The following is a 17,916-nucleotide window of genomic DNA, read 5'->3' as shown; positions in this document are numbered from 1 at the left end:
TGTTTAAAAGGTTTTTAACTCAGATCTGTTTTGAAACTTCGAATTTTGTTCATGATTTCATATTCAACAAACACTTCCCTACAGGTCAATGTACTTTCCTCCTCATGTAAATTTTATGAAATCAGACCAGTATCTAGAATGCAACACATCCCTCAACACTGTGAGTACATGACAATACATTATAGGATTTTAAAGACTTGAGAAAGCTTATTTTAATTGAGCAGTTATTTCAACATATGCTCATGAAGGTTTTTTTCTATGTATAACTAACCACCATTTCACAGATGGACTCAGGAATAACTTTAAATATAAGATAAAGTGATTGAATTATTATTATAATGAAACACTACAACATTTACATTAAGACACTAGCTATACTTCCTTCATGTATAGAAATATTGTTTGTCAGAAATACTGAACAAGAAACTCCATTGACTGAGTATAGACTTTCCCTTGCCAAATGACCCAGAACTAAAAGAGAAATTGGAAAAGACATTGTCTAGATAATGATTTGCCTAAATAGAGTTACTGAAATCCAGATTTAGTTTCCGTTATGTAGTCAAATAGCCTGCAGGTATAATATCTTCAGCTGGCACCAGGCTTAATGCTTTTTTATCGATCTGCCATAGCTTAAGTGCACACATAAGGATATGGATTGTTAAACAATTCTTGTTATCTATCACTGATTATGGAAATATAATACATCTGGCAGCAGCATCTGCACTTTCTCTAACATGAAATGCTACTTACAGCAGACTGATCATTCTATCCTGTGAACTCTCTAACACTTGTGGTATTTTTTGTGCACCAGCTAAATGGCTGAATTTGTTAAGCACCAATTACACAACAGCCCCCCTCTGTAACAGCCTATGGGGTAAGCAATAACGTATCATTAGATTCTTTGTATTTAAGTTGCATCAAATGTACTGTACAATTATAATTGTAATTAACAAGATAGATTGAAATTCTTTGTATTTCTTGTCCTCCTCTAGATATCCTCAGCTTCTCCTCATTTGAAGATTTCAACCAAAAAAAAATATTAGGGGAAATATAATATTTCGAGTTCACATTTTATGGCAGTTGCTAAAGTCAGCCTTTGCAAAGGGTTTGGTACAGCTATTAATACTACATGCTGAGTGTTTTCTACTTGGTGTTCAGTAGGAGTTAACAGAAATGAATCAAACTAATTTCCATATTTTCTTCATACTTTTATCTCTGTACTTGTCATGAAGACAAGAGGATAGCAGTGTCGTCACTGCACCAAAGTTTCATGAAAAAAATGAGGCTTTTATAGTCTTCTAATTTTTTTCCCCCCAGAATATAATTGGGTATTTGTGTTTTCCTTCCTACTAACACCAAATCTGCAATGAGCTAAAAAACATCTTCTGTACCTTCCTTTTTGTCCAAACACTGAAGGAAGACCCACCTGAAGTGAATTCAAACTCTGAAGGTACTTTTACAAGAATTGTGCTTCAGAGTTCACTCTCATGCATTCTAAGTCAGAAGGTTACCATTCACTGTATGAATGAGTAAAACAGTAACACACAGTACTGTCAAGTAAAAAGGAGAAATCCTGACTACATTAAGTCAATGGCAAAACTCCCAGCAACTTCAATGGGGCCAGGATTTCACCCTTATCTTGTTGATAGAAACAATTATTTCACTCTTCAGTAGGACCAGACTGCTGTGCCTGCCAATAATTTCTTAATTCAACCTACCATGGTGAGTCTTAATTATATATATCTCTGTAACTATTCCTTTTTCATTCTACCAAGGTAAACTGTTGACTTGCCAAAAATATTACAACACAATCAAACAGCATCCACAACAAAGATCTTGCTTTCATCTTAGCGAAGAGCCAGATGTACCAAAGCTCTCCTTAGCATAACCTTACCACTGGTCTGCAAATGAATAATTACCACTCCCTCACCACCCGTTACCAACCACTCATAGCTGCTGAAGTGGCATACCTGCATTAAAAAGGAACAGTTTGAACCAAGAAATGAAGCGTTTTCTTGGTTTGGCAATGTTGTGTTGCAGAAAGCTTCCTGTTTTTCAGTGGATCACAAAGTATATGCTTGAAGGAATATCTTCTACATAGCATGGGCCCAAATTCAGTGTAGACTAACCACGACTAGTATAACTGAACACCTCATATTTCTTCACAGGGTCTACAATATACACTGTCTACACTAACCAAAATGATCTCATGTATATGCAATTCAATAGCCAGAGAGAATCAAATTATCTACATGAGAATCAATTTTACACTAAACTAGAACAAAACTCTGTTTTTAATGTGCTGCAAAGACGACAAAAATAAAGGCTCTCTTTTGACACAGATACCAGTACTATTTATTTGGAAACATTTGAGAAATCTGTTGTAAGACTGTATAACAAGCATTTTTCCCTTGATAACTAATTAAAGGAAATAATCAAGGAGAACTGGTTAATTTGTTGTCCTCAGACTGGGGAAGTATTGCAAAGCATTAATTCTGCCAATACAGTGCCTTCATAGGGAAACATGGTAGTTGTTTACTGCCACATGCATCATAAACACCTGTCTTACTTTGAGAAGGACTTTTAGGATAGAACCACAGGAGCATAGGAAAATCCTATCTATAACATGGGATACGGCCCTTGCTAGATCTTAACCTCTTTAATCACCTCATCGTATCTGGCTGGATTCTACTTTACATTACTCCATATAATTTCCTCCTCCTCAGCAATTGTATGGTAGAAGGTAATCAGACCCAGGATATCTAACACACTTTATTCCACTAACTTTCATCTCCTGCGTAACTCCTATCACATTATTGCCTGCTTTATCAATGACCTGATTCAAATGAGAATGACAGTTTATAACTTCATTTAAGTATCCCTGAACAGCAACCTAATATCCCTAATGACTACTCTGGTTACAAGAAGCCCTCTCCATTTTAGAGAAGATAAAAACCAAGAATTACTAATTCATATCTATTTAAATAGATTTTAATATTGGAAGGAAACAGTCTGATTATTTAGCCAGACTTTACTCTGACATGTTCTCCACAAATTCCAATATGTAATTCAAGCATTCATTTATTTCTAAGCTGCTTTCAAGAATGGCACCAGCAATTATTTTTACTTAAAAAACCCTCAGTTTTGACTGAAAAGTTTATTTGAAAAAGTGCTAGAAGAAACACATGCTTATCAGTACTCTGATACAGTTTTAAAGATAATCGTGAATGATTTCTCAGTGCAGCTATAAAATTTAATATAGTTCAGCACCACATAACTTACATTAAAAAAGGTTGTTCATGATATTTATTACCCTTTGGTTGCACTATGGCTGTTCAGCCATCCATTTGAATTGAGGCATCCTTCATCATCCATATACATCAGACCTTCTCTTTGATCTCTACTGGTAAATTTAAAGGCTGAGTAAATGTTCTTTGAAACAACACAGTGTGGCACAGCTGCTTATTGTTACATAGAAGACAGTAGGTCATTAAAATTGAAATTCGATTAATACAGTGGAACATCCCCCTAATCATACTCCAACTTTGAAGTAATACCCCTTTCAGTGATATCTCTAATTTACAGTTAACTAGTTTTCTTCAAGCGGAATAACAGTCAAGCTTTGGTGAAGGTCAGAATTAATAAAGTGCATCTTTCATCAAAAGACAGAGAGCTATTGGCAATGCACCCTGCTGTGGTATTTGCACTTATAATACACAGCAAACACCCAACAGATATGCAGCCTACCACATTAATCACATAAACTATCAAGCCTGTGTTTTTTACCACTTTGCTGAAGGTTTTTATAATCCTACAAGAAAGTACTTCAGCATTATTTAGTTAACTACACATTATTTTTTTATAAATGTGCTTTAGCAACACTCTAATTAGCAGAGGGTGAGCTAAATCTTTGCCTCAAAGTGTAACTGAATCAAAACAACAACTTTGGGATTCAAGTTTATGTAGCTTTTCACTTTTGCTTGCCCCTTTATCACCACTGTGGTTCAGCTAGTGACACAATTAGGAAAAAAAAGAACTATTTTAAAGAATTTTCAAATCTGCCAGTGTTATGAAGCACCTCATGTTTGATTTCATTACATTTTCCAGCTCAAATACCAGATAAAAGTGTTAGAGATGGGTGATGCTGAATAAACATGGGGCAAGGGAAACATGAATTTATGGACCTTCACCTCCCATATGAACACTAGCTGAACCATCCATACCAGTTTCAGGAGTAGACTAACAGCTGACTGCTCACAAGAAGTGGAACAGTCATAAACATGATTAGTCTTCCAAAATGCTCTCGTTCTTTAAAAATTAAGAATAAAAATCTGCAAGTTCAAGAACTGATGATGCACAACTTCGTAACAACGTCAGGCATTCGGATTCAGGAAGATGTCACCCTTTTTCTCCCTAAGAAAAGACATCAAGGCCATGGGGAGGCAATTCACAAGGTAGCTACTGAGGAGTTTTACTGCAGCCAGATCTCCATCCTATCTGAGCTGGAAGTGATCACTCAAAAAAACACAAAAAAAGCGGGGGGGGGGGGGGGGGGGGGGCGGCAATTGAGAGCAGATTCTACACCTCATGGACTGCCATCCATAACCCAAGATGCTGCCTTAAGATGCCATTATTTTAATCTTAGGTTGGTATGGAAGGGTATGAGCTGTGCCCCATGCTCTCTAAAACCCAGCCAGTCCAATCACATCTACCTACAAGTCCGGTGATCCAACCACCCAGCGGCAGCAAAAACTGCCCAGCATCGCCAGATGGATCTGGCTGCATAATACATTCCCTGAAGTCCCAGAGTGCTCTCTCAAATTGGTGTAGTTAACCTCAGGGAATTATTCTTTAATTGCAGTGTAGTTTTCCATTGTTGCAAAAAAAAAAAAAAATTTACTAGCACAGACATCCCTGGTTCTCTGAAACTCACAAACACAAGAAAATTTCAGCTAAAGTTATTATAAGATTCTCATTTTAAGGTTTGCTATCATATAGTTATGCATTTTAAAAATAATCTTCTAGTATAGAATTTGTCATGCTTAGACTAAGACCCAAGCCAATTTTTGCTTCAAATGTTAAAGTCACTCTTTTACCTACTAAAGTTATAAGACCTTTAAAACTATTTTTTTTGTTTCAAAAAAAGCATTGGGAACTTTCCTGTGTGCAACTCAAAACCAGCTGTACTTTGCAAGTAAAAACTTTCCAAGTGCCTGGCTCTCTGCAGATTTTTGGCAAATCTATGTGAAAAATTGAAAACTGGGGGCCTGGGCCAGAGCTTACTGAAGTCTATGGAAAAACTCCCATAGATTTCATCAGGATTTGGATTAGGCCCTAAAAAAGTCTGAAGTAATTGAAAAATCAGTTCTGCATGTACAAAATATGAAATTTTCACTAGATTTAGATTTATTAGATTCCTTTATGGTAATGTGGAAGAGCAAATACATTATAAGTGGTGTTAGTGATGTACATACAGTTTTGCACTCTTAATTCACCAGAGTTCCACAGACTCATACATGTTACTTACACCACCTACATAACAAAAATGATGAAATCAATCCCAAACACCTTTACTTCATTTTAAAAAGACCTGAATATTGAGAAGAAGCATTAATACCATCATAGCTCAAGTGATTTTTATTTTTTTTTTTAATTGAGGATCAAACAAAATATGGAGTAAGAGTTTCCCTTCAAAAGCTGTAAGTCAAATTCAGTGATAACAAAAAGAATCAGGCAAATAATTATCTCATTCTGGGCACACTTGCTCAGAACAGTTTAGAATAATGTAACATTAGCAATTTCACTTAAGATGCATCTAATTTATGGCAGCATAAGAGAAGAGTCAGGTTTACTCAACCTAAATGTGCCAGAAAACAAAGAAAAGTAGCAAATGAAAAACAAATGGGTTGCGGTACCTGAAATAACGGCCACAGCATCTCCTGATGTGTAAATAGTTGCATCTCTGTTGACTTAAGGATGCTACTTCCAGTCAGAAGAAAATGACTAAGCCATTGACCTTGACATATTCTGTCTTGAGCTATATATCACATTAAAAGAAATATTTACATTCAACTTAAAGTGTTGCGCACACACTCAAAAATAAAGGAAAAAAAAGGAAAGGCTCCCAAAGAACCTGTTTTCAGCATTTTTAGAGAGGAGGGGTAACCTGAAAATTATTTTCCACCACCCTCCTTCCCTTCATCCCTCTGTAATCTCTCTCCCACAATATCTTTTTTGTGGATGGATACGCTTTGCCATGGTTGTACTTAGGAAAAGTAGACAATCACTATAATTTTGTGGTGGTCTTGTCTAGATAGGGACTGGAAAGAAAAAGTAATGCTACCTAAGCTGCAGAGCTAATTATGCTCTTCAAATGCCTACAGCTCATGTATGAATACCAAGGCACTCCATCATATAGGTTGTTCTTGAAACATCACAGGAAATCAAAACTTAAAGGAACTAAGGGAAACCTGTTAAGTGGAAATCTGAAGTATCACTGGACATACAAAAGACTGACTCTCCATTAGTAGTACACCTTAAATAAAAGGATTATGTTACATTATTAAAGTTTAGGTTTATTTAAAAATAGATTATATTATCTGTAACAGCCTCTTAAAATAACTGTCTAGGTTTTATTTTTACTTTTTTACTTGCTACTATTGAGTCTCCTGAAATGGAAGGACAGAGGCTGTACACTTTCTCCTTTAGCAACACTTTCTCCATAGTTTTGAACAATTAACTTAGTGCAGATTTTAGAAGCTTATTTCTGCTTGTGGTCTCTCAAGGACTCAAACAATACAGAAAATAAAGCCCAGTGACAAGCATGATCATTAGGGGAAATTCTTTCAACTGACAATTATTTTCACCAAAAGCTTACCTCAACGTTATGAATCATTTGTGACCACTTATACTTAAGTAGAACATATTAAAATTTAATGGATTTCAATGCAAAGAGCCAGTAATAGGATTGTACACACCAAAGCACTAATGTGTTGATCCTAACTGTACTTAGATGAGGCAAGTTAGAATTGCAATGCTGCCAACTACATTTCATAGTACAACAAATGAATGAATCCCAAATCTCAAGCGGGATTTCTTTTTTATTCATTATGCATGACATTTTCCTCTTTAAATTATTCATTTTTTCAAAAAATGTTATTGCTTTAGCCTTCTTAACCTTTGTACTCCTTCACTCTGTGGTTTTTGCCAGCTGTAATATCAATTGAGAAGGGGACATTTTCCCAACAACATAATAAAAACCTTTTCACAACCTTGCACACAAATGTGTCTTGTTACCCTTCCATCTTATTTTGTTCCTTTTCACAATACTGGAATCCTGGAACGTCCTGGAAAAATTATATGTATTTTCTATCGATGCCTTCTTTTCAATTAAAAAAAAACAATTCCAATGCTTCACCATTGTTTATGTAATCCCTGAAAACTAACCACTTGGAGAACTATCATTTGAGTCCAGCAGGGTGATAAAATTTGACTGAATTCATTAAAATTAAAGACCACCTCAGACATTCCTCCTCACTCTCTTTCCTTGTCTCATATTCAGATTTCCATTTTTAAATGTGTTCACCTGAACCATGCAGAATGATACAAGAACAGGCCGCAATGCAAGCTGGCTCACCGCAATCTATTAATCTGTAACCTGTGTTTTAACAATAAAACACCTAAAACCGACTGTACGTAGGAGCTACGACACAAGACTGCAAGGCATATTTGAATTCTATTTATACACAGGTGTTATTGGCTCATGGTATGACCTTGGGAAAGTCACTTAACTTCTGTATTGTTCAATTTTCCTTTCCACAGGAATAAATTACCAAAGTTACTAAAACAATGGAAATAAAAGTTTTAAAGAGTAAAGAAAGTTACAATGGAAAGAAGTTACAAAGAGTAAAGATTCACATTAGAGAGCCAAACAATCAATGTTTCTGGCTCCACCAAACTGTTCTTAAGCTTTTCTTGAGCAACCACAAAATCTTATTGCTGTAAGCACTCCCAAAATTCTCCCTAATGAGAATTAGGGAATGAGAATTGCTACTCCCCTTCCTTTTCACTAAATCAGCTTTATGGGGCAAGGGACATATTTTACCCTCAAAAACAGAACCCAAATAATTAGTTTAAAATGTCTCATATATTACTATTTGCTTATTTCTAGGCTTTTATACTGAGATAGAACTGTTCATCATGAACAGCCAATAAATTCCTGCAAAAATATTTTAAATGTGGAGAACTAGAAGTTACATTAAAGCTGCACCACTGTATCATGTTCCATAATATACCAAATCATGTCTCATTATTACCTGGCATGACACAATGTAACAGAAGTGCATGACAATGCCAGGGGCTCTAAGAGTTATGGCAACTTCTTTGTTCTTTTTATCATTCTTATGCGATTATCATCTACAATTAGGTGGAGAGAAGAAAGATATGTTTAAACTGGCTCAACAGCTCAGCTGTGCAGAGCTGCACAAATTGGATACAGAAGTACCCAATGATCACGCTGTTTATGGATTTAGTCTCCATGACGCCTTTGTCAAACCTTGCTAAAATCTCATTGTCTGATAGATCCAACATAGTACCACAGGATTTTCTCTGCAGTTACTGCTTTGGGCCACGCATATTAACAGCTGACCAGGAAAAGGGTCTTCCTACCCTTTTACTGCTCTAGTGATGGAGTTTACTTGCCTCAGCTATTCACAGTGAAGGCATGGTGGATATAGATGTATGGACATCAAAGGGCACAGTATGGAGAAGGAAACCAGTGAAGCATAACGTAGAGATGAGGAATGCAAAAAAATAATTGAAGAAAAATAGAGAAGACCAAACAAAGCAGAGCCATAGTGGTAGCCTTACTAGAAGAAAACTACAAAGAGAAGATAAAAAGTACACATTTTACCAAATGTTTGTTTGCCTTACAGCAGTAAAAAAAGTATGGGAAGTTTGAAAAAACTGATACAGTGATGACAGATCTATTTTGGTTTCAATGCAAGTAGTACACAGCTTCCCACAGAGAAACCTTTATCTGGGTATGGGAGGCCCAGCTTCTACAGGCAAGAGAGAAAAAACATGTTAAAAAACTTGTTAAAACATACATTAACTTTCAAATCAGATAAATACATCTAAGTTCTGAGCACTTAAGAAAATGGTTAATGAATATGATACTTTAGTGATAGCTAGCTATACTTCATATATATATTAAAGAAAAATTTAGCCAGCAAATGTAAGAAAAATCATCTTTCTGTTTAAATGCAGAGTTCACTCTTTTTTATCTCATCTCATACATTAAAAAAATACTTTTTCACTCTTAGTAAACAACCTGCTTCCTAAGGAAATCAGTCTTCCAAGGTACTTTATTGACCAACCTATATGACTTTAAGGAAGTTAGAAAAGATGAGTTAGAGTTTTCATTGCAGCAGTTAATGTCAATTTCATATTTAAGGGCCTGAGCCAACAAATCCATAGGAATCAATTGGCATGCAGTGTTTTATAAACATGCTTTAAAAGCCTCTGGGTACATTTAAGAAAGCAAGTCCTCAGCAAACTGACTTTCAATGAGAAACAGGGACTTTTAGTAAGATTTAGATCCCAGAGATCGCAGATACTTACCAATGTCCTCTAGACACTTTTGTAAATGGTACTGTCTCATGAAATAGTGGAAAACAGTGAGGAACACTATGAAAAAGATTGGTAAAATGCTGGAACCAGTTTGGTCAATGACAGTTTCCACTGACCTCAGTGTACTACCAGTTCCATCAATCAGTACCACCCAATCTTCAGGTGTACAAAATCCTTGCAAGTACTTGCAGCAAGCTTTACAAATAAGACTTTATTTTCACTTTTCCTTACATAGATTTAATAAGCATTGTTAAAAAGCTTTACGAATACCCAGTATACTTAAGCTATAATAAGAAAAAAACATCTAAAAGCATTACTTAAAGGATTATAAAAGGGAAAAAAGTAGTTTAGTATTTTATTGATACAGAAAAGATATGGAAAATATCTTAAGTGAGAATCACACTTCATAATGGATCGTAGTCTTTTGTGGAGATAAACAACACTGAGTTTATGTCACATCTATGAGAAACAATATATTGGCAATTTTATACACTTTTCTGCACCAGCACGGAGGGCTATACAAAGCTGTCAATGCACTGTGATCTCAGGCTCACAATACTTAAGTTACAGGAAAAGTTTTCAAACCGTGATCTGTCAGCCTCTGGTGATTTTAAGAATATCTGCAGGTAGTTGAAAAGTATTGTCTAGTCCTCAGTGCTGACTTCTGTGCCCTCTTCAGGCTGCTAAATTACTTTTGAATAATTTTAAACTACGTGATTCTAGTTTCTTCTCCAGGCAAAAAAAATTACCGTAGTTGCTACTGAGATAACATTACCATGACAGATGGGAAACTGGAATCTGTGTGAATACAAATGGCAGGCACTACATTTCACAAGACATTCTGTGTTAAAATCCACACTATGAAGTTTGAGAATACCTGAGTTATATTGCTTGTCCCTTTCCCCTAATGACCAATGAAGAATTGACAATTAACAATGTGAGAGGAATTTGCAACAATAAAAATCCTATTTTTTTTAGATTGAACAACCTATTGCTAGTCTTTCTTTACAGTACGCTCTCTGTATACTAAGAACTTTGCATCAATGTTTGTCTTTATATATATATATATACACACACACACATATACGTATATAAAAAAATGAATATTGCTCTTCCAGGAACCCAAATCCACATGTTTTTCCAATTAATCCTGACATTCTCCTCAAGTTTAGTAGCATGTAAACAGAGAGTTCCTTAAGGAATATGACACATTCTGTTGTATCCCAGTTTTCCAGCTAAGAACACAGCTTCAAAATGGGCGATATTCACTCACGGATATCACTACAGGATTTTGAAAAGAGATTTTTATACACTTACACAAGAAAAAAATAGAAAAACTTTTGTCTTTCAAAGCATGACTTTGAATACATTCTGGGTGCATATACATATTTAATGTGCTAAAGAACATTGTCTTTAAAGTTAGCATTTACCCATTCATAATCTGAATGATAGAATCATGATTATACAAAGCAGAATTATAATCAACTTGATAAATTAAAAAAGCTATAAAGACAAAGTGTCAAGTCAAATATATACTACCACACTTAGGAAAGTAACATTGTAAGCATAAATACAGAATGGGAAACATCTGGTTAGGCAACAAATGTGTAGGAAGGGGTCTGGAGATAGAGTATACTCCCTGCTATAGACAAAAAGAAAAGCATTCCATTTTGGAAAACAAACGGGAAGAATTGAAAATCATTGTGAAAAGAGACTGTGATAATATAGTCACAATTAGTATACAAGAAAAAGTTACTGAGGGGATGTACTAAAAATCTTCCAAAGCTTTAAACGTTATCAAGATCATCATTAACTGCCACCTCCATTTTCAATATTCACAATAAGCCCGTTTGATTTGCAGGAAAGACAACATACATCAAATACTAGGAAAATTTCCCTATAAGGAAATTAAGCTATCAAGTGATATTGTTCAACCTTGTCCAAGATGTTTAAGAGTTCAGATGAACTTTGTCACTGATACTCTGGATACATTACCCCATCGCAACACAGACAAGAAAACTAGATGGCCAGTGGGCTTGACTTCTAGCTCTACTTTTATATAAAACTGAAATATTACACTGACACAAAACTATTTGCAAATCCTATTTCCTGGACAGAAAATATTCCTGCTTTTCCTTAAAATTTCAGTTCTGAAGGTTCAGTTGACCTGAGGAGACAACAGTCTTTGCCATTCCACAGATTCCAGTGACACAGTACTCAGTAACTGATTCTCAGGTTAAATAATAGTTTCTCTGCTGCTCCAGTTATATTCAACTATGGAAGTAAATCATGCTAAAGCACAATACAAAGATATCCTAACCAAACAAAAAGAGAAAAAAATTAGTGAACTCCAGTTAAAAAAAAAACCAAAACAAGTAGAAGAAAAAGGATGGTTTAAAGAAAAATAAAGTCCTAATATAAAAATAAAAATCCTTGCTTGAACAAAGCATTGAACAGATACAGGTGCCATTTGCACACCAGGAACTACTATAGGAAAAGCAGGATCACATTCTAGCCAAAGAATAGCTGAGATACCCAAAATACAGGTTAGGCAATTCTGCAAACAGAGCTCCAGTCAAGCAGACTAACACTTAAACAAGTCTCCAAACAGCCACAGCTGACACTGCTTAAGGTTTTCAAAGCAATCCTGCAAAACACACAGACATTATAAGAGACCTTTAATAGCTACAGAATTAATTCACTGCAGGTAATCAGTATTTATGCTATAAATTCTCACACCCATCAAAGCTCAATACCTGACAAGCTGGGTGGTCTACAGCACCTTTCCCCAGCGCTTCCCTGGCACTGACCCACACTTTGGGTTGGCACCACTCCCTAAGCCCCTCACCGTTCTTCTCATCCAACCGTTTACGCATTGCCAAAGGCAACACAGTACATGATATAGCCTGATGTGGCGTACAGTTATAACCATATTTAGCCAATGATCCTGATTAACTTTTAATCAGCCTTATAAGAACATTTTACATACTGGAAAACTATCATGTCCCTCCTCAACCTTCTCTTTCTTTTTCCCCTCAGAAGAAACAAAAAGCAAAATTGTTTCAATCATTTATATTTTGTGTTCTGCTCTGAACCCTATTCAATTTGTCAAAGTTTTTCTTAAATTGTGTTACCCTGTAATTTCAACCAAATCTTTCTCATGAAGAATAGAAAGAAATAAATGTCTCTCCTCATTAAAGTCATATGACTACATCCCAAAGTTGGAATTTGCCTGTAACAGGATCGTATTGCTGACTTTTATTCAGTTGCTGGTCCACTATAACTCCCAGGAGTCTCTCCTATGGCAACAGTGCTTAAGGAATTATTTCTCAAATTTTACTTTGATTCTTATTTGCTAGAGTCCTTTGTGCTTATCTCAACTAATCATCATCTTACTGACTTCAGATCCTTCCTCCAATTTATCAAGATCAGAGTTATTGCTCTTTTGATGTGCTTGAAACTACTGCTAGCTTGTTACAAAACCACAATTTTGACATTCATGCTCCATATTCCATCACTGAAGCCCTTAAAGTAAATAATGAACAAAACCAGACCCAGCAGAGACCATGGCGTACCTCTAACATGCACTCTTGGATTAACCACAAATACTGATAACTATTTTCTGAAGGCATCTTTCAAATAGTTGCACACTTAAAAATAATCATCAGCTTTTCAACGTGGTTTCAGGCAATTTCTCTAGGTTTCAGGGTACACCATCTTGACCATATTAAATATAGCTTCTAGAAATCCAGCTGACTGTTATAGTGCTGCAATGCCAGAAGGGTCCTAGGCACTTTTAAACACATTTTTAAAAGTTGGTTGCTATAGAAAAAGGAGTTTCCACCATTAAGAATGGGCTTCAGAAAAAGTGGCATTGAACAAGATCCTCAAGCTAATGACAGCTGAACAATTGCAGGATCATCTTTGGCTTGGCGCTTAAACATCCTGAAGACCTTTCCCCTACGTTATCATCCAATATTTAACCATAAATCCTCAGACACAAATTCAATTCTCACCATCTCCCTCTCCATGTATAGTTCTACCTCATTCTCTTCTACCTATTCCTGTTCCCTCCTTTAAGGACTGGGAGAAGGGGTTTCTCTATTTTATAGGCATTATCGAAGAGCTCTTTACTCAACAGCATATAGTTATTTTGTATACTTTTTTCCCTTTATAAGACATCATTCTCAATTTTTTCCTAGTGTAGCCTGAACAGGTATTTTTAGTTGGAATCAAGAGCGAGGCAAATTTCTTGATTATACCCACTAACTGCACTGTTTTCACACTGAGGAGCGGTCTTGGGCACATGAACTTGTTTCTTTTACATCAATCTAACCAGGCAGATGAATCCCAGAAATGCACCTAAAGCACTCCGACTGCTAATAGAGGATCAGCAGATCAGGCAGGAACAGAGTTAGTTCAAACCCACTCTGAAACACATAGATGATAGAAGTCACATTGCCAGCCTCAATTACTTCCCCCTGCAGATCTGCTTCTAGCGGACCACACTACTTGCCAATGTAGAGATAGCCACAGAAAACCTGAACAGGTGACAAGACGAACATGATTAAAAAGCCTCAGCAGAATCTTTATTCTCCCAAGAAAGCTAGCAGTTTTCTCCAGTCTGTCTAAAGACAAACAGGCACACAAAGCACACAGCACATCCTGCCACAGAATAGCTACTTAAATACTATGCTATTCTAAGCATTTGGCAGAAGTATTACCTCTAATGAGCCTGTCCTGTAAAAGAAGATGAAATTTCTTATTTTTAAGCTCTTCCATACTTTTCCAAAAAACATATTCTCTCAACTGTTAATGAGTAAATGCATAAATGTACAGACCCTTTTACCAAGGCTTCAGGCTGAACTTTTAGTGAAAATAAAGTTGTATTAGGTTTTATAATTTCTTCAAAAGATACCTTCTTGTCACACCCTGAAGTGTTAGCCTAATTAGGTCACAATTTTGATTCTTAATTAGGTGATTTGATGTTCAAAAGGGCTACACACTAGAGTCAGCAATTTTGAAAGCAAAATGATTTATTTTGAAATCTGTATTTGGATTACAGATTTTAATTCTTTTTAATGTAAATCATGGTCAAAGGGCATTTCCAGTTTAAAACAGTTTATGTTGGGTGGGACATTGCCATACCAGGTCTCAACCACCTCCTTACAGGTACTTAATTTTTCACGACTCATGTGAAACAGTAATCCTGATCCCACATATCACCAATAGATGGCCAACAGCCCACAGTCAAATATCTTGTGTTTTACTTGGAATGTACTTCTTCCTTGTATTATTTTTATTTGAGAGGTAGTATAACTGTCTAACTGTACCACAACAGTAAAAATTATTCTAGTGCATATCACTCATGCCTTCTTGATGTTATTTTTGCCTCATGTAATAGAACACAGTGGGCTTAACATTTTTTAAAATTTTAGTCTTTATACATGCAACATGGAGAGCATGACCAGACCACTTTTCCAAGGTCCTTCATCAAAAGCAAGATTTCTTCTAATTTGTTTAGAATTTTTTTAAAATTTTACTCTTTTCCTAAGAGAATTAATCATTACCAAATTGTATAGTCCCCGATCTCGATAACACTAGTCAACTGAACAAGCAGAAATGAATTTTCTTATTAAATCAATTCACTTTATTAGCTTAGGAGGAAAAAGATGAACTGCAGCTATTTACACCTTTTCAAAATTCTTAGAAGGAAAATCAATATAATCTTTTCAAAGTTCAACAAATGAAATACCCTTAACACGTATTTTAGTCTGGCAAAGAAATACTAATGAAAATTTGTAAAACTTATTTCACACTCATTCTGGCTCAATTCTTCACTTCACATGATTATCAGTCCACTTCCACATATGGGCATAGTGTAACACTAAAGAAAAGTTATATATATAGGTTCTACCATTGCACAGTCTGCAGCTGTTTTACCGACTCATTTAAAGTAGCACACGCAAAGGAGGGCTGTACATAGTAATAACAAGGACTTCCAAGTTGCTGAAGCATTGCACAGGCCATTCAGATTATATTAAACAGGAATAAAATTATTCTTTGCAATGTAAGAAAACAAAACACAGAAAATCAAGACACTGCCCTAACACAACTCCAACTTGATCAAAAAACAACAGCCATGAAGACAAAAGAATGAACTCCCAATTTTAAGCATGAAGTGTGCATACAAGACATACTCTTCCCTACAGATGTGAAGACTGATGTAAGTGAAGGAGGTCACTGAGCTCAAAGACCATAGTGATATTATATGGTCTAGGAGTCTCTAAGGCTGAATGAACATCCAACCCAAACCCAGAGCAGGAAGCTGGGAAAAAAAACCCAACTGTTTCCAAGTCAGAAGTAGTATCTGATGCTTATTAAGAGACTGCCTAGCTAACTAGAGAAAAAAGGCAGGAAGAAAATGTCTTGCAATACTACAAAGATGCTAGCCTTCAGACTCTACAGAAGGGGTATGGCTTTGCTCCCACTGTTACTAAAAAGCAGGAATATAGAAAAGCACATGAATAAAATTTCTTTAAAAAATTGTAATTCCTTGACATTCATGTAAATCATTGTGCAACACTCTGAAATCTGCTCTACGTTCATTTTCCAGATGAGAAATATTATTCATCACCTACTTAAATTAGTTTCATCTTTAATTTCATGCTTTCTGTGAGATATCACCCAGCCAACTAGTACTGTCTAAAGTTGCAGACTTTTTTACTCAGTGTTATCATTACTTCGTAATTACTCATATGCATATGCCTTAAAGCCAGTAATGCAACCATAATCATTTCTCTATCAAGAAAGCAGGACTTTTCACTCCTCACTTTTCGATCACATTAGAAATGCACACATGTATCCATTCAATTGAAAAGTGCAAAGAAATAAGTGATAAGGCTTTTAGAGCATAAAGATGACCATCTGGGGCTCATTTGCTGCCTTACTGTGCATATGCTATAAGAGCAGCAATAAGTGATCAAATTGAGATAAAAACTTAGATTTAAAATTATCTTACTACCTAACTCATTCTACTGGTCAGCAACACAGCCAGTGTTTCACCTACACAACCAGTGAAATACAAACTGCTAACACAATCAAATGTGCATAAATTTTTACTTTAATATACAAATACGTATTTTGAATTACAAACATACACTTCATGTCTTACCTGGCATGACAGCAGTTTGCTGAGTGGCTGAGTCTGTACTTAAGGAAAGGCGACCACCTTTGGCCAATCTATCACAGAAGAGGGTGATGTTCTTTTTCAATCTGCTAGTATCTTTGGGCATGCACAACTGGCTGCTGAGAGTCAGGGCCTGTTCCTTAGAGCTCTTTGACAAACAAGTTCTTAACAAGTAAGAAATGGCAGCATCCACAGTTTCTTCCCAACCCTTGATTAAAGAAAGGAAATGAAATAAAATCAGGTGAACTGTAATATGATACAGCATATTAAAAACAAAGTAACAAACCAAGGACTAAGAATTTTCAAATGATACCGATACATAAAATATAACTTGAGGGTTAATGAGTGTCATGAACACCCAGTTCTTCAGCTTGTACAAGCAAAAACTTCACCAGCAAGCCGGAAAAAGAAAAACCAAACTTGTACCAATATTGACAGAGGAATATAATTTGAATAATAATAATAATAATAATAAGGACAGTGTGACATAACAGTTAAATTCAGTGGTTTTATTCATCACTGAAAACCAGAAGTTCCTGGACGCAACATTTAGAATTAAGAACAGAATTGAGATGTAAATACAAACATAATATGTAGTATATAACATTTTGCTGAAGATATCTCAAGGCCAGGAAAAAAAAATTATCCAATTATACGTTCTTTGGAATCACTGTCTAAGATTCTGACAATATGCCAATAGCACAGAATACCACGACTGCAACACAAAGCTGCAGATATTCAGTATCCATATATCAGACCAATTAACTTTACGATACCCACAGCTTTAGCACAGGTGTGTCAGTGCTCTGATGAACTGGGACTTAGTCTAACAGCGTAGTTTGAAGCTGCAAACATTTACGAGAAGAGCAGCTTAGTAATCAGTTCAGTTAAAACAAGCAGCTACCTATGGAAAAGCTTTCAGGAGGAAAAGCTACATTCACTGTCATATTCAGTATACACACTTCCACAAAATAAAGTGTCCGCTCCTGCAAATAACACTCAGTAAAAGCAAGTAAGTTTCTTTTCATAAGGCATCTTGAAAAATCACCTTTAAAAGTTAGGTTCAAGTTTGTAATCTGTACTATGGTTTTCAGTGA

At 35.7% G+C, this 17,916-nt stretch overlaps 1 protein-coding gene across 6 annotated transcripts in view; it reads right to left on the bottom strand.

The window, feature by feature from the left end:
• The window catches only part of BBS9 (Bardet-Biedl syndrome 9), a 321,666-nt gene that overhangs the window by 147,817 nt on the left and 155,933 nt on the right, over window positions 1–17,916 (bottom strand). For all 6 annotated transcript variants that reach the window (XR_015706904.1, XR_015706914.1, XM_087767580.1 and 3 more), the window contains one exon: window positions 16,805–17,027. Coding sequence is in view for 4 of the 6 variants with exons in the window: in XM_087767580.1 (XP_087623706.1) it covers window positions 16,805–17,027 (223 nt within the window). In the remaining 2 variants the exon portion in view is untranslated. The remainder of the gene's footprint in view (window positions 1–16,804; window positions 17,028–17,916) is intronic.

Source organism: Nipponia nippon, unplaced genomic scaffold (genome assembly GCF_047370975.1).
Source record: "Nipponia nippon isolate SJK-2023a ecotype South Korea unplaced genomic scaffold, ASM4737097v1 scaffold_1, whole genome shotgun sequence".
NCBI lineage: Eukaryota > Metazoa > Chordata > Aves > Pelecaniformes > Threskiornithidae > Nipponia > Nipponia nippon.
Note: the sequence above shows the minus strand (reverse complement) of the source record. Positions and strands in the feature narration are given on the sequence as shown.